The 24,446-nt window shown below is 41.7% G+C and overlaps 1 protein-coding gene across 1 annotated transcript; it reads right to left on the reverse strand.

The window, feature by feature from the left end:
- Nucleotides 1–914: 914 nt before the first annotated feature.
- Nucleotides 915–24,257, reverse strand: txnrd2.2 (thioredoxin reductase 2, tandem duplicate 2). The gene is made up of 17 exons (XM_086111712.1): nt 24,142–24,257; nt 23,589–23,654; nt 23,434–23,490; nt 23,181–23,325; nt 22,035–22,109; nt 21,097–21,175; nt 20,775–20,837; nt 20,256–20,326; nt 16,371–16,390; nt 15,892–15,983; nt 15,634–15,808; nt 9,195–9,331; nt 5,580–5,675; nt 4,618–4,710; nt 2,718–2,789; nt 2,452–2,549; nt 915–2,364 (listed from the first exon to the last, which is right to left on the reverse strand). The coding sequence occupies exons 1-17, from the start codon at nt 24,215–24,217 to the stop codon at nt 2,235–2,237; spliced, it is 1,545 nt and encodes a 514-aa protein (XP_085967838.1). The 5' UTR covers nt 24,218–24,257; the 3' UTR covers nt 915–2,234.
- Nucleotides 24,258–24,446: the final 189 nt, after the last annotated feature.

Here is a 24,446-nt window from a genome sequence, read left to right on the forward strand (position 1 = left end):
GATAAAGCGGACTAGAAAATGGATGAATGGATGGAGAATTATCATCTTTCCACATGCCAGGTACAAGTCCTCATTGAACTGTTGAAAATGTTCATGTATTCATGGAATATGGTAATTATACATTTTGAAGGCATGTATACACACACACACACACACACACACACACACACACACACACACACAAGCAATGAGTGCACATCACAACTTTAATATCCAGCGTTATTACTGTACTTTACAAATAGATTATGTATAACAAAGCTTTCATGGAAAATGACATTTCTCTTTTTTTAACTTTTGGCGGGCAGCCAGACGACATCAGGCCAGCACTCCCCAGTTTTGAGTTTTAGTGCAGGTCATCATTAGCTGGTTACCTGAAAGTTGAACCCCGATCCCCCATGCTGCTCAGAGGGGGCTCACTACTCATGTGTTGGATGACAGAGACCACTCAACGATGTTCAGTACTCCTCCAATTTAAAATACTTTGAACACAACACATTTTCATGTTGTGCGTGTGAGCACAGTGGTACTGTATGAGGATACCGTGGACAGCTGAGGGGAAATGGATGGTAAAAGCAAACAGACATGAAGGTTACACCGACACACTGACTTGACTTCCCTTCGCCCTAACCCGGGGTCTGTGAAGTGCCTTGTTAAGCACGGGAATAGAGACTCAATTAGCGACTCAGTGCCATGTTGCTTTCCTGGGTCCAGTGACCACCGTTACTCCCTTCATCCGAAACTCACTTGGCCCCTGCCGTGCAGCAGCAGAGCATGTGAGCCCTCTGTCCTCAAAGTGATAGAGTCAAGCTGTTCCTGCTGAGCGGAGGTCAGGGTTCTTCAGTCAGCACTCGGCCTCTGAACAGAGCACACAGGAATCCCCCCCTCCTGCCCCCACCCACCCGATCCTTCCCCAACCCAGCTGAAAATCAGCCCGTACTCTCCCAGGCCAGGTCCAAATAAACCTGGTAGCCTGCTCTCTCTTTTTTCCATCGCCAGGCACGCTGTCACTCCCCTCATCGGAATCATTAATCAGACCAGGCAGATCAAAAATAAACGACACACACCATTTCGGTCCTCAGATTTGTGTAGCGACCCAGTTCTGGCTCTCCTCACCTTCTGCCGAATAAGCTGTGTTGAGGATGCCCAGTTCAGTCAGCAGGTTAAACATTTGGGCACTTTTATCTGCTATTACGGCTATTGATATAAACAACTTAGCTTATCTCAGAGGGTGATGACTACTGAGCGTTAACCTCCCATCCATGTAAATACACGAGAGATAAGGCTGAGCAATTGGTGCAGCAATCAATCCACTCTACTCTCCAACTTCAACAAAAAAGCATATCACTTGTGGGGATTAAGGGAATTAAACCTACGAGACAAATGTATCGGAGCTTAGGTTTTGTCTGGTGACAACTTTATCCTCTCTTTTCCACTCAAGAGGAAAATGAGCAGGTAATAGTGCCACCGTTGGGCAACACTGAGTACTGCGGCTCCTGCAGAGCTACTTGTGCAGTGATGCCCCATCGAGTGCTGCCTGCTCGGCCTGCAGAAGTTGATCATTCTACTGTATTGTTTTATGTTTCGTCTGAGAGTTTGGTAGGACAAGGAGAGGTTTCAACACCATCGGAAAGGTCCGTCTCCCTGGTCAAGTCTTTCCAGAATGTCTGACCAAATGCCCAACGACTGTTTGTGTCTGTCCATGGGAAATGGGGCGGTGTCGCTGCGACGACGGCCCAGGGGCCATCCATCAGTGTCATTGAGGGCGGAGTGTAGGGGGGTTATGGTATGTGTCACCTTAAAGACTAATGGACAGGAAGTATAGCCACAGAAACAACAATATTTGTCGAATATATTTTCAGAAAAATGTTACAACCTGCTCTGTGTTTCTTGCATAATTTCAATGACACTCTGAGAACAGGGTTGCACCCTGATTTATGAGCCTTTCTTTCAAAACGCTCTCTGCAGCAGAGGCTTTCACAAACCCGATTGGGAGACTTTGCTCCATGACAACTTACTGATTCAACTCACAAAAATTCTAACTATTGGTGACAAAAAGAAATCAAATCCAATAACAGTTGACCACCAAAAGTGAGCGAGTGTCATACCAAAAAACAGATTTAGATGGTCGTGGGGAGGAAATGGAGCGACAAGAATTAGCGGGCTAAACCAGAATTAGCATTTGGACCCAACCTATTTTTCTACCCTGTGTGCTTAAGTGTTCAGAGACCGGGGCTTTAACCTCAGCAGCCAGTGACTGTGGCATCCAATCCAGAACGTTTTGTGATGTTGACCTTGGTTAGCTCTTCAGCGGAGGTCGGGTGGATTCCTACCGTACCCAATAGGTGTGAATATGTGGCACCACACCTATAGTTACAAATACAGACATTAAGTTATTGATTTAATTTGGTTAAGATGTTATCGTCTACGAGTGATAGTATAATAGTAACTCACCGGAGGCCCATGGCAAAGCCCTGTGTAACTTCTCCGGCATTTGGTCCAGTGAAGTGCAGACCCAGTATCTTCTGGTCTCCATGCCGCTGGCATATCACCTGATACGACAGAGCTTGTCAGAGGCACATTTATGTGAATGGTTGTAACAAGCTATTAGGATTTGATGGGAGAATTCTCAAAGCTGTCTTGAAGTTGTGATGAGGAGATCCTTGCTGAGCCAAGTGAACATTTTCCTTTTCACAGCAGTTTGTGCAGTTGAAGCCTACCTTTAAGTAACACTGGCTAGCATCACGCTCTGCCACAGTGAATTCCAGAGGCTTGTAGAAGGCATGGTATACCTGCAGAGACGTATAAACGAAGAGCAGGGGAATCATCAAATGTCTCATCTTCAACATGCTGTGTTTGCAGATTGTTATGACATCATCCATCCATCCATTCTCTGATTTGTCCTCACGAGGGTCGCGGGCATGCTGGAGCCCATGCCAGCTGTCTTCGGGCAGTAGGCGGGGGACACCCTGAACTGGTTGCCAGCCAATCGCAGGGCATACATAGATGAACAACCATCCGTTCTCACACTCACATCTAGGGACAGTTTAGCGTGTTCCATTAACCTGCCATGCATGTTTTTGGAATGTGGGAGGAAACCGGAGTTCCCGGAGAAACCCCACGCAGGCACGGGGAGAACAGGCAAACTCCACACGGGAAGGCCGGAGCCGGAATCGAACCTCGCATTGTGAGGCGCACGTGCTAACCAGTTGCCCACCGGGCTGCCGTGATGGTACTATAGTAGGGAAAATTTTAGCATCTGTGACACTGCCAATCAATCCTATGCATGGTGCCCGGACGCAGTAACTAATTGTCAGACATATATTCATAACAGATAATGGGGTAAAGCATTTGTAACTTTGTTATGAACCTATTTATGCACAATAATCAACCCTTAACTGGGGTCCCTTGAAATAAAGTTCGACACATCCAATCTCTTGGCTTATGTCATGTTCCCAAAGACCTTTCATAGCCCATTTGTACACCCTAGAGGAGAATAGTTGTTGTGCAGTTTAGGTATGAGGACAGTCACAATTGCCAGTCCAAAACAAAACAACAAAAATATCATCGGAAGATGTGACACAGGATGTCATTACAATGTACATCACACCACCTTTTCTTTTTTCCAAAACAAGTCACCATCTTTTCAACGTATTCACATTTTTGTCTCCCTCACTCGTCACAAGTTTTCGCGATGGAGATCTCAGCTTGTGAAAATAATACTGCATAAGTTCTGCAAGGAAACTGTATTGCAACAGAAAGATTTACTTTGCGATGGTACAGAAATGAAATATATTCATCAAAAGGCAACTTAATCTTCACAATGGGATGTTAAGATTGTAGCTCACTGAAAAGAGAAGCATAACACTGGAAAACAAATCCCAGTAGCTCATTATCTTGACAAATTTCCATCTGGCGACTGCCAACGTGTGTTTAATGCGTTTAATTCAATGGCCGAGCGTGCCAACACAAGTTTGAAGGAGCATGCAGCTGTAGTGGGGGCCAGTGCAGCAGCTCCTCCTAAGATCTAAGCATGCCTGTCATCACCGCGCACACACCTCAATCGGACCTCTTGCTAGCCTGTCACTCATTGCCAACAGCCCCACCTTACCGGCTAAAACATTTATCCGCCGTGTTGTGCAGGTGTCGGCGAGCATCTGGCAACCTGCTCATGTAAACACGCGAAGAAAACATACAGTTGGTTGCTTTTCTATTGTTTTTAGGGGTTAGAAGATATTATCGCTTGCCCCCCCCCCCCCCCCGCCCTTTTTTTAATCTTGGTTGAAGGAAGCAGCAACTGACAATCCTGTTCACATTCACATTCACACCGAAGGACAATTTAGAGTCCTTATTTAACCTACCATACGGTGACTGGATACTCGGCCGCAGTGCCACAATGGGATTTTTTCTACAATGGAAATGTTTCTCCCTACTCTGTTGCAGAAGTTCCCATAAATGTGTGGCACTTGTAGGTTGCTTTGTTTTCACATTTTTGTCCAGTTCATCCCAAACCAGATCGATTGGGTTTAAGTCTGGAAACAGTGCCTTTTTCGCCTAACAGTATATTACTTTGTACCATTTCAAGGAATTCACTGGACATTTATGCTATTCTGTTCTTACCTCTATGTTGTCTTTGCCATGCCTGTTTTCGGCCTCCTCTTCAGATAGTCCCACACAGCCATATTCAAGTGGAGTAAATACGGTAGTTGGAACCTACAATAAGAAATGGAAAGTGAATTTCTCATGTTTATTTACCATTTCTTTCAACCAGCACAAGGATCAATTACAACTGAGACCAGGGGTCACCAACATCAGGCAGCCCTCAAGCATACATGAGTAGCCTGCGGGTCTGTTCCCCAAAACATTTCGGGGCATCGTGATTTTCTGGGAATGTTGAATGTGTAGTTGATCATTTGAAAATGTAAACAATGGAAGAGATTATAGAACCTAAGTGTTGCATACTGGCATTTATCGCTTTCCTAATCATTGTGAGAAATCATGAACATGATCAGTGTTTCCAGTCTCCACATCAATAAATCTCATCAATAATAACTAGGAGTGTTACTCATGAATCGTTTTAGAATTGTTTATCCTATCGCACATTCCGTCGATTACTCACGTAATTGCCCCGTCCCTCCGTTTCAAGGCAGAAATTTCCGTGTCACCCAATTTTTGTCGTCAGCTAACGGGCAGAGTTAGCCAATTTATTTTCCCAGCCCCTAATAGCATCATAATAGTAATACCGTGGTGAAATGTAATTTGAGCAAATTTGTTATTTGACACCAATTGTGCATTAAACTTAGAACCCTTCGCACGAATCAGCAGCCAAGAAGTAGATCTCATCTTCAAAACGTTGGTGATCCCTGATGTAGACCTTGCAGTGTGTTGCAGTACAGTTCGAGCTCAATGGAAAATACAACTTAATAAGACAGTGTCAATTGACAAAAAAATAACAAACAAAAACAAAACAAGCATGATCTTGTCAAGACAGTCTTTTGAGTACCACTGTTGCAATGGATGTCATTATATATGACAGTGTGGAGAAAAAGGTGACAGGTGTGCAATGCGTTTTTTTGTCTCACATTGTCATAGTTCATGAGCTCTGTGCTGTGGCCGGCAAGTCTGCGGGCGAGGAGTTTTCCTGCTTTAATAGCCGTAGGTGTCAATTCAGGACGCCCCTGAAACAGAAGACTGCCTGACTTACTTCAATGTACCAGGAAACTTCCCTGTGTAAATTGTCAAACACAGACATATACAAATTTCTCTTCTCCAAGGTTAATGGCGTATTGTTCTGAACGTGAGCCAAAGCAAATAAAATACAGACATGGATACGCACTGAGGCAAACATCTGAGTGGTGCAGGAAATAGTAGGGCTGCGGGGCAATTTTAAAGGCATGACTTAAGACCTGTTACATTTCCACGACACATCCTGTTGTCACAAATATCTTCTGCACCTCTGCAAATGTGGACGTGGCGCTCTCTCTGATGTGCAAGTGCTTCCACACCAGATAGTTTTCGTCATTTTAATGCAGTTCTTGGCACTTCGTTTGGCAATGAGAAGAAAAGAAAACAAGAAATGCGGTGGACAACTTGAGCAAGATATCAAACCATCTGCTTGAAGGAAAAAAACAAAACCAAAACAAGCCTCCTGCCGCGTTGACAAGATGACAGACAGATTGGCGTGAAGCACGGCTCATCAAAGCAAGCTGTCATGCGTGTGGGTGTCATCAGGACAGGAAGGAAGCACGCAGCTGTTTGTGTTGAAAAAAAAAATAGGCCACACCGACATTACAGCAGCTACACCTAACCAGTATTTACATTGTGCACCTTGAATACAGTGCAGCAGCACAATAAATGCTCTTACACAGCCCCATGCTGAGTAATTATAGGTTGAATAGAATACTGTAGATGCACACAAACAGTTCAGGGGCAACACTCCCATTTATTCATTCATCTTCTTCCGAACCGCTTGATCCTCACTAGGGTCTCAGGGGGTGCTGGAGCCTATCCCAGCTTTTCTCCGGGCAGTAGACGGGGGACACCCTGAATCGGTTGGCAGCCAATCGCAGGGCACACAGAGACAAACAACCATCCACGCTCACACTCATACCTAGGGACAATTTAGAGTGTTCAATCAGCCTGCCACGCATGTTTTTAGAATGTGGGAGGAAACCGGAGTACCCGGAGAAAACCCACACAGGCCCGGGGAGAACATGCAAACTCCACACAGGGAGGCCGGAGCTGGAATCGAACCCGGTACCTCTGCACTGTGAAGCCGACGTGCTAACCACTGGACTACCGGGCCGCCCCCACTCCCATTTAGTCACATTAATTTATTATTTCATGATTTTAATATTGTTTCCTCTTGTCCTCTAGCGGTAGGGCTGGATGATTATGAAATACAACAATCGCGATTGTTTTGATTATGACTGATATCACAATTAATAAAACAATTATGTTGCGACTGTGATTGAACGCTATTCATAGAACTCGTTTTTTCACAGAATGAGAAAAATGTGTGCCATTGAGTTACCTTGCCTTTGTTTATGTTTCCGCAATGTTTATGTGTGCGTATTTATTTCCAGGAATATAAGATAAGATATCCTTTATTTGTCCCACACTGGGGAAATTTACAGCCCCCAGCAGCAAGAATGTAGGCAGAAAGAAGAAGAAAAAAAAACAAACAAAAACCGTTCAATTAAGTGCAATATAAATACAAAAATGGATAAATCGCAGTGCTATTTACAGTTGTTTTCCACATCATTTAATTATTATTAATATTATTGTTGCTATTTTTTATTCAGCAGCCTGACAGCAGTTGGTAGGAACGAGCGTCGGTATCGCTCCTTCTTGCAGCGCGGGTGTAACAGTCAATATCACTCCCGAAGCCGTTGGTATGCCAATTGATTTTAGAATTAGCGCTAGCGGTTTTAAAAACAAGGCGTATTTTGCATTTTAATAAACAATGTGAATAACTCTTGTTAGTTTTACGGTACAACTCGGGTGTCTTTTATCAGCTTAAAGGACACATATGGTGCAGTCAGACCAAATGCATGTGTTTTTCCATCCATAGTGAATGCAGTTTGCGCGTTTGAAGCATTCAAAGCCAGTTTTTTTTTCTGAAGATAACACTTGGTGGCGTCGCATCGGCTACAGGCATTGAAAATGTACTTAATGCGTCACACCCATGTGCAGAACAAGCAGTCACGCAAATTAAGTAAAAGAAAAAGGGAAGACACACACACACACAGCACGATCAAATAAATGTGGGACAATCTCATTATCATTGTGTGTGTCTGTGTGTCTGAGAGGTACTGAATATACAACAAAGCCAGCTTCCTTTACCGGCCAGGACTGAGACTAAAAAGGAGCAAGCTTGGGCAATTGGGAGCAAGCAAGTTGGAGTATATTGGGAGTGGACCAGCAGTATGGTGGTCATTGGGGATTTTGGGAGAATAAGGGAATTTTCCTGAACGGCCAGTGTAGTTATGGGCCGGCTGCCAGCTGCCGTCCACAAGTCAACGATGATGTTTCAGCATGTGATGGCAACATCCTGTCGGCAACTATGTTTTAGCGCATGGCTGCCGCACGCCAATCACTCTGGTCTCATTGGCAATTATATTTTGTGTGTGACGGCCCTTGTTAATGAATATTGCTGTACCGAATATTGGGCTCAGCACGTCCCCAGAGTGGACTGCACTGGTTACCACTGTTGAAGTGGCAACCAAACTAAGACTTAGTGGTCAACACAACCGGTCATCAGATTGACAAGCAATCTTCAAACGCTGGCGTTGTGAAGAGGGCTTGACATGGCGAATCGTGACTTACAAATTTGATTTATTTTAAAATACAGTATGTCTAGTTAAATTCAGCAAATGCAGATGGTTTTTCAGTAGTATAGGATGTGTGTAAAAAAATTGAAATAAAAATAACGATGAAGCAGTGAAGTTGAAGAAACTCGCAACTTGATACACTGTCAAAACTTGGTCACATTTTTGAATGATCTTATAAGACATTTCAATGTTGTCTTTGTGCTATGCATTGCTAGGTCGAAGATAAACGATTGATGAATTCATTCTCAAGGGCCAGTTGTCCAAAAAATTTTAATTTGGATTGCAAATGATCCGGATCTTGAAATCGTTTTTTTTTTTTTTTTTTTTTACCACAAACTGAAGGGTTAAAACTAGGAATGGACTACATGATCAAATCTGATTTCAGAATCCTTCTTTCGCTTTTGAATAAAGCATTTTCAAAATTTGATACCATCTCAGAATATCCAAATCCAGTCAGATTACCTTTGAACAACTGGTCCCAAACAAAACAATAACAGTAGGTATGATGTCCGCGGGGCATCTGGTTGAGAGTAGAAGTTTATGGGTTTGAATCTCAGCTAGGAACTTTGTGTGTGGAGTTTGTATGCTGTGCTTGTACTCGCGTGGCTTTACTCTTGAGTACTCTACATTTCTAACAGATTATCCGTCTCCTGGGTGTTCACTGGAGACTCGACATTGCTGATCATCGCTAATGTTAGTGCGATAATTTGTTTGTCTATATGTGCCTTTCACCTTACCTGGGAGTCTGAACGGGACAAGTGGAAAAAAAAAAAGTTTGGAAGATGGGCATAAACATCCAGACACCAAATGGAATCAGGACAATTAAGAATATTTTTTGAGGTAGGATTTGGTGGGGATACATACCTGGCCGATGTCCCCAAAAGCATAGATGTTTGGTACAGATGTCGATTCATCCACCCCGACAATTATTTTACCAGTCTCCTTGTTGAGCTGCACACCAAGTTTGTTGAGACCCAGAGCTTTCGTTTCTGGAGCTCTACCTGCAGTAAACATGAACAATCTTTCATTACAAATTGTCGGATGGTGAGAGGGATCAAGGAACACTGCTGACAATTCTGCTTTAAAGCAAACATCTTGATAGTATTGCAGACCCCCCCCTCCCCAAATATGTGTCCACCTCACTCACTCTACCAAAATTGGATCGCATTTAAAAAGAAGAAAAAAATTTCAAAAGTGTACAAAGGGTGGCTTGGTGCCCCAGTGTTTAGCATTGACCTCACAGTGCGGAGGTACCGGGTTTAATTCCAGCTCCGGCCTCTCTGTGTGTAGTTTGCATGTTCTCTGCGTGGGTTTTCTCCGGGTACTCCAGTTTCCTCCCACATTCCAAATAAAGCATGCATGGCAGGGTGATTGAACACTCTAAATTGTCCCTAGGTGTGAGTGTGGATGGTTGTTTGTGTGTGTGCCCTGTGATTGGCTGGCAACCGGTTCAGGGTGTCCCCCGCCGACTGCCCAAAGACGACTGGGATACGCTACAGCACCCGATGCTGATAAATCCATGTGTGAATCTCCATGGCGGTGGAGAACTGACCGCACAATCCCCACCCTTCTCCTCAGCATAGTTCCTCAAAACTAGTCAGGGCAGCATAATAAACACCGAGCCCGAGGTACACATGTAGATGCTATCGGAAAGCAAAAATAACAAACCCCTGAGATCCTTTTCCTGGCTGGAGCCAAAGAACAACGTCTTCCCCCAGACTGGAGGGACAACAGGGACCTGTCTACTCCACAACATGGGTGGCTGAAGGAAAAAAAAAGGGCAACGAAGGCAGCAAGACGTTTTCTCCCCAATGTGTAACTTCCTATTTTAACACCTCCTCCAAATAAAGGACTGGAAATTTGATGTTTAATATATATATGTTTTGTATTTTTAAAGTGTTAGAGTGTTATGTTCTAATTCAAGTAACTTGCTTATTCCCTGATGTTAGGTCTTGAATCTGCCACAAGATTCTAATTAATTTAAGATGAAATACTGACACAATTCTTCTTGTAATCCATAATGAAAATGCTAAAAATAGTTAACTACCGGTACTGTAAATTAGTAAAGACTATCTAATTCCATATAGGGCCTTCCTGTCTGTAACTCCACTCAAGAGTGACTGCATTGTAGACCAAGGACACAACATTGATAAGGGACTTAGTTGAATGGAGTACACACGCCCACGCAGACATTAGCACGCACGCACGCACGCGTGCACGCACACACACACCCACACACACACAATTTAAACAATGCCTGTTGTGACATTCTGAGGAAGCTTCCAGATGGCTAGGCTAATTAGCAATAATAAACCTTCACAAGCAAAATAAAAAATGAACACTTATCTGATCAATTAACAAAGAACAAAGACAAATGGGAAATATGGTGTTGTTTTTCTTGGGGGGGAGCAGGTTTTACAGAATGCTCAAAACAAATTTCACTGTTCAGGCCGAAAAAGATTTTAAGATGCAGAACAATTCAGACCTGACTGACTCATAAGTGCATGGCCTGCATATCATGTGCAAAAAGCTATTGTATGTTTATACATTTTGTTTGTGAATTGACAGGGAGGTCTCCCCCGATCCCCTCTTTTTTTCAAGTGCACTAAGACTTTATCCAAAGCAGCAAAACAAACACTGAAGATAAAAAGATTAGTTTCATAATTTTAGCTTGTGGCAAAGTTTGTTCAAGCACAGCACATGACTCACCAGCTGCCCAAGAGTTGCCCAAGTTTAGTCCAACAACAGTTTCTATGCTATTTCTTTTGCATGAATTGAATTTGAATGGATTTGTAAGGCAATTTTGTGAATGACATTATTAGTTCTCCTCAGCTCCCACACAAATAAGAAAATGATGATGATGATGATGTATGGTTTACAGTAATTTTATTTTTCAAAGCTCAACTAGCTAACAATGATTTAAAAAACATTTTTATTGCAATTTTTTATAATATAATCTGTTCAAACTACAGATGTCAAAAAGTGTGTAAAATGCATATTTGAGGTTTATGAGCGTGTTTTTAAAAATAATTTGGGGATTTACAAATTGTATTTTATTATTCCCCCACCCCCAGTTGTCAGAATTTTCCCAATGCATTTTAATGGTATTTATTCAAAGACTTTTATTTGTGGGCCGGAATGAATTTTGTACATGTACTGAAACGTATTACCAAAAAATAAATATATTAAGAACACAGATTTTGCACGAATATACATACTTTGTCCACATTTAAATTGACATTTTTACCGTCAAACTGGTTAGGAAATGTGTGTGGTCCTCTATAACACTCCAGTTTGCATTGATGAAATTGTGCCACTCTCCATCACTTAAGTTGCCTACCACCGACATAGGGTTTGACTTTGAATAATATTCCGGAGTATCGTAGTGTGCACTGAGGCGGAAAAGCCACGTCCATCGTCTGCCTGTCCACAGGAAGTGGAAATGTTCTGTTTCCTGGTGTATTGCACCTGGACAGGGGAGCAGGAAGGAACAGGGGAAAGGTGGAGGGTTGCATGGTTGGGGAGAAGGATGTTAGACACTGGTGGTGATACAGTCCCTCGGACCCCTCAGGCCTTTAATAACCCCAAAGAGGCCCGAACCCTGCCTGGCCTCTATAGTGTAAGGTCACGGTAAACGGAAGTGGCCTCATACTCATGAGTCCTGCATGCAGGGATCAAAGGCCCGAGGCTGTGCTCCATTTTCTCACTATATCAGAAGGGTGAACAAAAGCATAGGTACAGCAGTTCACCGACAATCATTAAAGCCAAAAGTATTGGGACACATTCCAACTTCAGGGTGATAAAATGGAAGGAAATATGGAGTTGGTCTCTCTTTTACAGTTGTAGCAGCTTCTGCTGTTCTGGGAAGAATTACTACAAAATGTTGAAATTCACACACTGCATGCATACATCATAGTTTGGGGTTTTGGTGTCTTGCTGAAGGACATCCCTTTCATGGGTGTGGAGTTGTAGGGGGTGGATGGTACATCCTCATACCCTCCCAAGTTTCTTCCACAACGGCAGGCGATGATCCTAAACACTCGGCCACAGCCGCCCTCTTATTTCACCTCAAGTGAGATACAATGGGGTTAAGGCACAGAGCCAGCTGTGTAGTTGCACACAGCATCTTCTATTGGGAGAATCACCTCCATTCTGCATGAATTTGATAAATATGCTCTGTGTATTTATTTTGCTGCATGTTCCTGTGGATGTGGTGAGTGCACCGCTTGCCGATGTGATCATAGGCTCCAATTCACTTTTCAACTTAGCCGTCCCCCCAGCGTCCTTCAGTGATGTCATCACAACAAAAGCCAACGAAAGAAAAAAAAAAGACTTCTGGAGTTTATCGTGAGATCTTTCCATACCAATATGCTGAAATGTGATGTAATGGCCTCAAATGTTTTGTGCAACTTGTGAGGCCTATCTTTGAGAAACTTTGGAGGAAACCTGTTGTTTTACAACTTCAGAGGCATTGGACTATGGAGGCCCCACAGCATCCGAGTGGCAAAGAAGTGAATCAACATTTGTCCGTGTGTGTGTAGATATGGTCAGAACATTTCACTGCCATGGTATAAGGCCGCATATTAAGTTGCCCAAAAAATATACAAGAGTCTAAATTATACAGAAGCTGAGTGCACTTTGGGACACTTAAGTTGTCTGCTCGACTGTTTATTGGGCCATAAACTGTCGTGCACTGAGCTACATTTAAACAATTCAAAAGCAAAAAGGAAATATAAAGGTCACCGCATCTCATGCATGTGACCATACACACCGTTTCCAGTATTCAATGCAAATATTCCTCACACCAACAGTCACACGCTGAGATGATGTGGGAATTGGGCCACAAGAGGAAATGGCAAACGTCATTGCGGCTGCAAGGTCACGCACATCCTTGTTACTGTCACACGCCTATGGGCAAAACGCTCTCTCATCACACACATAAAAACATACTCATGACCTAAAAAAGACAGAACTCATGAGACACGTGGATAATTTAAAGGCTTTCCACACAGATAACATGGTTGGCCCTAATACCATCAGTGTTTGTTGTTAATTTTTAGGCTGGCAGGTTGGGATATGTAAAGTAGTTGATTATAAAATAGATAGAAGCAGAGTAGAATGGCCGGTAGCTCTGAGGTGTAAAAGTCCACGGGGAGGGATGGCAGAGACAGATGCCAGTTGGTTTCCTCTGGGTTGGCACAGACAGGATGATCCGGAGAAGAGAACAAAGAGGGGAATAAAGTGACCCTGTACCTTGGTGCATCCTGCCTGGTTCTGCCCCTCTCCGACCAGACAGCCAGTGAGCCATTGCAGGGTGATTAACGCTTCCCCTGGTTATTCCATCACACAGACTTTATTAGTTTGTTTTCAGCTTGGATTCCACTGTCATTTGCTGACACTGCACTCGTATTGAGGATGACAATGAACTTGGATTATGGCCGGGAGAGGGCAGGCAAATCAGCACTGTTTTTGACAGATCCCCGAGTAATCACAGCAAAACAATAGCTTGCTGGTGGTGTTATTCCAATGCAAGACAGATATTAGGTGCAGGTCCAATTATGGCACTAAACATATTTTTCTACTCTGTTTCTAAACGTATTCAGGTATTACGATCAAGGTTGTGGTTGGCTGTGGGCAACAATGCACGATCATCACCTCTTGTAACTACGGTAAGAGATCATGAAAACAATAACTGCAGCCCTAGGGTATGATGTTGTGCAGGTCTACCATCCCCATTTCCAATGAAGTTGGGATGTTGTGGAAATTGTAAATAAACCCACAATAATGTACAATGATTTACAAATACTTAATTACTCATACGTTGATTTAAATGAACACACTACAACGTCAAGATATGGTCAAACTAAAGGATTGGACGACTATAAATTATCAATATGAATATGGATACACAACTGCTCAATATCAGTAATAAATATTTTCGAAAAACCTGACTGTGCGAGCTCCGGTGTTTTTAGCCAGCACCGACCCTCTGCATCGCGCAGAAATCACAATCAGGTAAAACAGTTAACATGTCAAATGGAAAAATTAGTTCGCAACTTAAGAGTACTGTAGACCTAAGACGGATGGTCAACCCATGCGCTCCAAAAGTATTAATTTGCCGCACTTACATTGAATGAAGGTCATTCATCAACGTTACTGCTTTAGGAATTTATGGCACCGATAGAGAAGCATGGACGTAAACAACACTGCACATTACACTACATTACAATGTACACAAAACTGTGTAGATTCCTTGAAATAAGCTTTACTGCTAGATATTTTGAATGTCATTTTCCTCCCGATTTCATTTTATTTTGGGGCAGTTCAATTAATATCTCTCTGATGGTGTTGATCAAAAGTGAGCATACATTCGTGTCTTGGCAAATAGTGAATGTATACGATAGCTCTTGTATTTCATCAGCTTCTTTAAATCGGCCTAATTTTGTCATCAATCAGTGTGTTGTTATAAGGTACCGGTATCAGGTGATCGACACAATTTAATACAGCTTGACCTCTGGCTGCAAAACACTTATAGGAATGACCACACTCCGAGTGTCCCCTAAACGACTTAATTTAAAAACTCTTTTGAAATGCTTTTTTATTTCCTTTTTTCTTTTTGAACGAAACTGAACCATTCTTTGAAAAACAGCCGATAAACATTCAATCTACGTCTTCCACAAAAAAGGGGAGAAATTGAGAAGACTGCAGATGCACAACTGCAAATGTGCAGGGGTGTTGAGTGTTGTTTAAGTTTTAATATCACCACTAGATGGCAGACATGTCTCAGTTGTGCTTCCAGTGGATTTTATATGGCCCTATATTGCAATGTGAGTAATCCAAATAATTTTTTGTGGATTTGGAATGATATGCAAGACAAACATGGTACCTAAATAATATGACATTTTGAGGGAGTTGATTTCTGTGAAAAAACATACATAATTATCTCTTGTTTAGCAGTTTTGCGCTGTCCTTGAATGGCAATTATTATGCACTGACTTATTTTTTGGTAGGTATGTGGTTGATTTGCTGTTTGCTTCAAACCTTTTGTTTTTGGGTTAGAAAAGTGGATATTTTATGCATGCACTGCAACAAAAATAAATTAAGAGCAAATATTTGGCACACCTGCAGATCATTTGTCCATATCTAAAATAGCATTTTTGTCATACATTTGGTCGGGAAGTGTGGGGCCCTATGTTGGCCCCCACGAGCCCTGATGAAAAACCGTGGCCTTTCCAGCATTTAAGTAGCCCATCCCTGCTCACACTGAGTTGTTCCACACACTTGCATACAATAACATACTCACCAACTGCCCATAACACGGTGTTATAGGTGCCATTGTGTTCGTTGCCTGTGAGGGCATCATTCCAGGTCACTTTCAGGTCACCTGATGGAAGTTTGTCCACTCTCTTGGGGATACACCTCAATGCAAATTTGGTTCCATAAGACTCCATGTAGTCTGTCACTAATCCTGCCATTTGCTGTTGAAGCCAAAAAAAGGTGAAATTGTAGAAAACACATGAGTTTCCATCATGACTTTAATCTATGCTACAGAGGACAATACCTGATCAAAACCCCGAAGGGCGATGCTGCGAACCATCACTGTGGTGTCCAAGCCGATGCCGGTAAGGAAGCCGCCGCACTCCAGAGCGACATCTAAGCAGTAGGTTAGGGAACTGCAGTGTTTGTCATGCACGTCAAGTAATACCAGAGTGTTGCAAAATCATACAGTCTGTTATCCATGTATTTTATGGTGACCACCTAAAAAACATAGTCGAACAGTAGCAAACGTAACAGCACTCAACTGTTTTTGGAAAAACGTCATGTTGGAGTTTCACAGATGGGAAGCATATGTGTTTTACGTTGTAAGAAATACTAAAAGGCTCTCCCACATGGCATACTGATATTAAAAACAAACACTACATGTTATTTATGCAACACTGAACTGATGCCAAGTGGTAAATGTAAGTTTATAACTGCACAATTTCTTAACAAACAAGAAGTGATTATTTACATGCAACATCGGTTGGCAGAAAAGGATACAGCTAGCTCCAACCACAAGCCTGTACAAAACAAATGAAAAAGACTATTCAGCATACTGTAAGTATTATGACGTTTTAAGTGCACGTACATATGACAGTCATGCTTGTATAATGAACAATGGGTTATCTATTTATTTTAATTTCATAAAGCTTATTTAGTTTTAGATTACCGGTAATTGAAAACAGCACAGGGTACACCGGCAAAATCTAAAACTGAATGCTGTACAGCGGTATCACATTTAACCCAAAAAAAAAAAACATCACCGAACAATAAGATACATAATAATACTAATACTGTATACTGTACACACAACACACACAGATAGATCGGTCTATCTATCAATAGATAGATAGATGTGACACCCCAGTGTTAGCACTGCATTGGATTATACGGGTGTACCGTGTCTAATGTGGTTAGTGTGTGGTCCAAGTAAATAGCACATCTAATCCAACCCTAAAATCCATGGCAGGTAGGAGGCCAAAATGCTACCATTTAAAGTAATCCCTGTGGATGGGGAGTGCCATGTTCAGAGCTCAAGTCCACATACGAGCCTGCTGAGTGAAGGCCATCACCTGCAAACAGGAGGCCCTGCTCTCACTTGTTTATACCAGAGCTCCTTCCTTAGGACTGCATATACTTGACAGTTGAGAGTGCCTGCAGCAAATCCTGTCCTTGTCCACGCTAAGATTAACCTCTAAAAGCGTCAATGTCTCATGTCTGTACAATGCCTAGGTGCACTTATCACATATTGTGAGTGGCTTAAAGATGATCAGGCTAAGAGCTTAACTTGATTATACACTTTCATCGGTGAAGAACTGTCATTGTGCCGACCCGGTTGGTTTTGTTCTAATTCTCTCTGATTCTCTATCAACTTGGTTGGGAGACTGTACAGTTGGTCAACTAGGAGATTCTTTTCGACGGTGGTGACACATATAGTCAGGTCTGAGGTACACTTATCCCACTTAATTGCACTGGCAGTCAATATAAAAAACAAACAAACTGAGAATTCCAGTTAGATGTATCCATTTATTTATTTTTTACCCAAACCTGCACATTTTCACAAAGGAGAAACCCTGTCTATATGTATTAGCTTAATCAAAAACTAAGGGAATGTATTACACGGGTTATAGAATCCACTACATAGACCCATAATTTAGCCATTCATTGTAACTGGCATTTGTGTTTGCCATGGAAGCTCATTAGAAAGTACGATTTGTTTGCTGAATTGGTGTACTTCAATTTTGGTCACAATTTGTTTCAAACATACTGTAGAAGTGACTCAAAACAAGTTAAATGAAATCTATTTCCTCCTACAGAAGCCAAGGACACAATTATCTGCAATATTAATGTTTTGAGTTTCAGGAAGTTGAGTTTCATGAGCCTCAATACTAATCAACATAGATTTGGATACTTTCTCAGTTCAATGCCATTCAAAATTTAGAAAAAAAGCACTGCACCAAATGACTTCTACGAAGCAGTTTTTAAAAAATCTAATGATTCAAAATTGGCAAAAAAAACCCCGGCAACATTACTACAAATGTCTGAACCAGTCCTTTATGCAAGCAAAGGACATACTCCATATTCGTCGATATTAAGAACGTCAACGATAATGCCAGGATGCTGTTTCTTGCATGTTAGCATGTCAATGTAATTATCTGGAGTCCAGGTAAGTTTTCATAGCACAATAACAGTCTTACCGCCACGTGCTTAATGTTTTCCCCCTTCCCGGCTTCAGGCCAAGATATGTCACTCAGGTGTGTAATGTGCTCCTCGGCCCATTAGACAGAGATCACTCACTTGCTTCCACCACCCCCCACCCCAAACAGCCCCTCTATCTCTCCCTCCAGAAAGCGCCTGTCTGACCTCATCCACACACATGACAGCTCTGCAGCAAAACAACATCCTGTTAGTAGCCTGTGTGGTGTTCGAGTCTTCTGGAAAAAAAAAAAAAAGAAAGAAAGAACGCTATTGCTTCCCCTTTCTAACCCGAGGGTGGTAGAGATCAATCATAGCATACCGTGAAAGGACTTCCTGAGCTCAAAGTGGCATTTCCAAGTGGTTGATTTGGGTTCATACATGAAGGTTTATGAAACTTGAATGCTCCAGTGGTAATTCCCTAAGACTGGTAACAGTCCACGCATTCAATAACACATTGCACCATAACTAAATTTACTGGAGGTAATAGTAAAAAGGATCTATGACTATGAAGCACATAACAGTGGAATCAATGGATCTTTTAGAAAATGTCAAATTTATAATAGCCCGCAGTAGTGACAAACACCTTTGCATATACAAAACATCAAAAGATGAAAGTTGGATTCCATTATGTATGGGGAGTTTACACACAAAAAGATAGTGACCCAAAACAAACCTTGAAAAGCACTTTAAGATTTTTCGAAGGCGCGGAATAGTCTTCAGCGGCTACCGTGACGGTATCTGTCACCATGACGCAAACAAGCAGCAGGACCCAGGTACACGACAACCACTAGTCACTGTCTGTGTGCTTTGCCAAGAGGAAACGTCTGAGATAGACCAATTAACCAGGTGATGACAAGAGCTAAATTGTTGGATTAAAGGGCTTGCTCGGTGTAAGGCATGATACATGCTACTAATCGGAATTGCAAAGGTGAAGACAGTTTTACAGGAAGAGAGGAAAAAACCCTTTGTCAGTGATGAATGACAACGGTACGTGACACAGCGGCAGTGCATCTAGCAAATTATCCCTAATGTGATTGTTTTTGTTTTCAAGTAAAAATTTAGGAATAAAACCATGTGGATGAAATTGTTGGTACCCCTCTGTTAAAAAACAAACAAACAAACAACAACAAAAAAAAAGAAAACGATTTTTAATTACAATGTTCCGAACAAAATTGTTAACCAAAGGCAGCCTAGAGAGAGTTCAACCCTCATTGGAAATAAATTTGACTTACAGCCAGCGATGTGGACAAAATTCTGAAACCGGTCACACAGGGTGACAACAGTCCGCATTAGGGTGTCTGGTACCCCGTGCTCCCGCATCTCCCACCACTGGGGTGCGGATTGGGAGGTGGTGGTGCACAGTGACACGTTTTCTTACAAGCCCAGTAAGCCCATGTAGACTGGATGGATGAATTCCCATGCAACTGTTAGGACCCTATCGAGGGTGTAGAGCTGGTCCATGGTTACATAGCCAGCACAAAAACCACAATACTCAAACAATGATGTGTTGACTGTGTTTATTGTGTAATTTGTGGAATTAAATACAGTGCCCTCCCTCCATTATTATTGGCTCCCCTCGTCAAGGTGTGGTAAAAACCTTTAAATGAATTGTCCCCCCCCCCTTTTTTTTTTTTTGCAGAAGCATACTCTCGTACTAAAAAAATGCAGAAAAGGTTCACCAGACAGAATCAAGATCAATCATCCCACGGCCATCTCAAGGGCATACATCTCAACCCCATTAAAAACCCATGGAAGGAGCTAAAGAGAGTTCAGAGGAGAGGATGGAAGTTGCTGGAGGATTTGGAGAGACTGTGCAAAGAGAAATGCTTGAACGTCCTTTCTTTCTGTATTCTTCCATCTTGTGAAACATTATACAAGCATAGGTGCCGTTTTGTTGGCAAAAGCAGGTTTATAAAAAGCATTAACATCAGGGGTGCTAAGAATTGTGGAACATATGATTTAATGTAAATGTAGGATTTATTATTACATGTGTGATTTCTTTCTCGACTGAATAAAATGCACTTGAATTAAAGGTTGGAGTTTTCGGTTCATGTTGGTCCTGTATTAATTACAACAAAAACTGATTCATTCGAAGCTAAAAAAAAAAGCCATCTTAACCAGGGGTACCAATGATTATGGAGGGCATTGTAGAGATTGCTTTTGGAGTTGGAGAGAAAAGATGCTCACGTTTTTCTAGGCGACTCTTTCAACCAGAATATGTCATCACTGGTGATACCATGTTCCATTGCTCCTGGAATCTGGAATAAAAGCATTACTACTGTAAAGAGATTCACTCACTTTTCAGATCTCCTTGTTTTGGGACTATAAGGGAGGGCGGCCTTTCCAGAATACACATTATAAAAGTCGAATTTCCATAATATGTCCCCTTAAAAGCTTGTTGAGTGCGATGCTGTCACAGTAAAGCAAGTAAACATACATGTAAAATACACAATTTCAATAGTTCAGGGTTATTTTTTTTAAACTGCAAACTGCATTTTCATGAAAAAATATTTGCCGCCCTTCTAATTTTTTTTTTGTGCATAGTTTCTAAACTTTTATGTTTTAAGATCAAGTTGTTTGATGATGGAAACTATTGTGAGAGCGACAGTCATGCAAAAAAAAAAAAAAGAGGAAGATGTAAACACTTATTCGCAGCATTGTACAATGCTACTAACAAACTATAAGAACCAATCAATTGATACCAACATTTGTGGGGATTTTGGGACGGCCACCTGTAGCAATAACAATGTTCTTGGCAGTCAGGGTCATCTGCATGAGAGGAGATAAAAATACGAAGGAACAGAGTCATGGTCATATCCTTCGAAAAACAAGGAAATGTCAAATTGAGACAAGTAGTCTCTCAGGCATTTTACACTAAAACTATTCAGCAAAAGTGTTAGCTTTATCGCTCCCAGTGGGTGGAAATATAATCTGCATTTAAAAACTCACCCACGAGATTTCTTCAAAAGGTTCAGTATTTTAATTTACTGTATCAAGTAAATGTATTTCTTGGGAATTACCAGCCCACCTCTTTCCCAGCTTTTGTCACTGCTTTGACTGTGTGTTCATCCACAAGGCTACCTCTCATGTTCAGATATTTCACCTTCCTGCAAGACAAACAATCAAACCTTTTTGAGCTTATTTCAACGAAAATTGTTTGAACTAAGAGTCTGTGTCATTCACTCTGCATCTTGATATGTATTTGAATCAAGCTTGCCATTTATAAATTCAATGTGTCTGACAGAACTACCGCTAGGTGTAAAAATACAGCTACCCCAACAATCAGTCACAATACACATCGTGGCACTATGATAAACATTATGCACTCACGATATAAGGATTTTAGTTAGTTTAACTTTATGCAAAGCACATTATTCACATGTGGTCAATGAGGAGTAGAGAAACACGTCAAGCACAGAACCATCCTGAACAGCAGTAATAAACAAGAGAGCAGTAAGTTGATATCAATGTACTAGACGTATAATATTATAATTAACATCTAATTTTAATAAGCATCAAGTAGCAACTGGAACGTCACCTTCAGTGACAAAAGCCACTAAAGCGGACGTTGCCGTGCCCATAGAGTGCGTTTGTACAGCTACGGTGAATTAATATAATTAGATGTTTGGCAACAGCAGCATCAGGGGCCACAAGAATTGCTTTTACCAACAGGACAGGCTCGGTTGTTAAACTTCAGACTCCCATCGCGACTTGCAACTGTCCCCTTGCAAAGAGACGCTGCCTGCTTTCTGTTGAGCATCTGATACGACATCAGAAGCCAGCAAAAGTCATGTGTTGAAGTCTACAAACCACCGGGTGTCTTAACACATGAAAGTGTGCTGAGTAAAAGCAGTGAAAAAAATGACATAATCTTAAAGGTTTGTGTGAAAGGAGTTAAAACGATTGTAAATCAAAATAAGTTGTGTTAGGACCAAAAACAACTCAAGATAATTATATGCCACTGACTTGTCCTGGAGCTGGACCCGGTGACCCCAGTTCAAAGACCTGACGTGGTTTTGAACGGCCTCAGCCATGGTGACCCTGCAGCACACACACGCACGCGCGTGCGCACACACACACACACACACACACACACACACACACACACACACATTATTAATGTTATTAGAATGTGCTTACTTACAGGGTAGAAAATACATTATGACAAGATAACAGTGCTAGAGCTTCAAGCTTGGCAATGGCACATCTCTGATAGATGCATATGGCATCCATCAGAGAAATATGTTCATTTGCAATAATTGATGCTAATATTAAAGTGAGGAGAGCGGTTTCTGGAAGAGCATTGTCAAGGCATACTTAACCCAATCATTTTCTAAGATTGAATCATTGCTCTTCTTCCCAGCCAGCACAACACATGACAAATAAAGCCACACACAACATGAAAGCTGCCCAGTTTCTACAAGACCAAATGGGGTTTTGATAATAATTAGAAGTAACTATCCGGAATGTTTGACCTCAATCAGCTAATTGACAAATGGACATCTGTTCAGCAACAAATCAGTGGTTATTATTTTCCAGTAAGATCATCTGTGTTCAATTCCCCTCAAGCAAATATCAGTGATTTTTAAACGTTTTTGTGTACCATGTCCGTTGTGTCTCCATTACTAACTTGTTTAGAGATCCTTCTCTCCATGACAAATTAAAGAACGCTTTATGTCGTTTGTTTAATTTTGATGCACTCATCCCAAGCGGGAAGCCCTGCGATGGGGTAATTAACGAACATAAACCCAATGTTGTGCACTATTTAAATAATTTCACTAGATGGTGCTGTTTAGTCATTTATGATCTTGCATGTCTAATCAAGCCTTAATTAATTCACGGCACGGTGGTCCTTGGAAACTTCACTTCTTAGCAGTTCCTGCTGTGTTGGTGATTGTCTGAACTTTGATTCAATTATTGAAGATTCTATATCTAACTTTCCCAGTTACTTGGTCCGCCCTGCCAGTTTACTCCCACAACCTTAACCCGCGAGAGATTGCAATCCACACTTTGGGAAGCTCTGCATGACCTAATGTTTGTGTATTACTAAACCAAATACACGAGATGGGCTTGTTAAACAAAACCAAGCACGGTGAAACATTCAGACCTTACCAATCATGGGAAATTGATCCTGAGAGCTGCCAACCATACTTTTGTGCATCTCTGACTGCAGTTCCAAGGAGGGCTGCCTGGTGCATTAGTTTCTTCGGGATGCAGCCAACATTAACACACGTGCCACCAAGGCCCCACTTCGTGCCTGTATGGAGAAGTATAACACATATCAATTGGATGTCCTGGAATAGTTTGTATAAAAAATTTACAAGTTATGAAATTATTAGTGAGGATTTTATGAATAAAGACTCACCTTTCAAAGAGGGCTCTACATAATCCAGAACAGCAACTTTCTGTCCAAGCTGTGCAGCTGTTGGAAACAGCACACATGGATGCAACTGATTTGTAGTTGCATCCTATTCGACAGAATGAAATGTGCAAAGCAGGTGGGACCATTTCAGAACTCACCTTCCTTGGAACAGGCAAGCCCTCCAGAACCACCGCCAATAACGACCACATCATAGTCATACTTCCCTGTACGTTGGACAAATGTTATGAAATAAAAACATTATGTCTTACTTTGGCAGCCATCTTTATATACTGTATTTGATGAACATCAAATGAAGCGGTTCAAAATACATGTTCTGGCATAGACACGATCGTAGTAAAACTAACTAACTGGAAGTGTAGTTCCATTTATTTTATTTCATTGCGTAACTAATTGATCTTATTTTTCATTTCGGTTTTCAATAGAACGTATTCACCTCATACAGCCAAATTCCCATTCAAACTGAGTTTGTTGCAGTGTGTCGTTCCCCTGCCACAATAAAATTAAAATATTGTAAAACTGGCGATAAATGCTTTTAATCTGACTCATTGACTCAAATTGGAGTTACAGACAGGGCAGTAGGGTGTTCTCAAGAAGTCGTGCCACTACGCAGAGGGTAAAGAAATAACAAAACATGTTCATATATGCGTACTGCATAGTTACTCCGGTAATCTCGACACTATTAAGTGGTACCTGTCAAATTTCTGGTCAAAATATGACACCAATTGATTCTTTTCCAACGGTGTCTGCCTTTAACGAGCGCAGCCATATTGTTGTTATGAAAGGCCCCCAACCTCGTCTGTGGTGTTCAAGGATTTGCCTGATAAAGAAGTTGCCGCACAGTACTGTACCTATTATGCGTGGTGCACTGATGGGCAATTTCAATGCTGTACGGGGCTACAATTTTTTTTATCAGTGCTACTGGGAGGCCACAAAGGACTGCAAACTTCTTCATTGAATGGGTGTCAAACATGCCATTATTAATATGGACAAACTAC

Source organism: Hippocampus guttulatus, chromosome 5 (genome assembly GCF_054856545.1).
Source record: "Hippocampus guttulatus isolate MCC_2025c chromosome 5, RoL_Hgut_1.0, whole genome shotgun sequence".
Lineage (NCBI taxonomy): Eukaryota > Metazoa > Chordata > Actinopteri > Syngnathiformes > Syngnathidae > Hippocampus > Hippocampus guttulatus.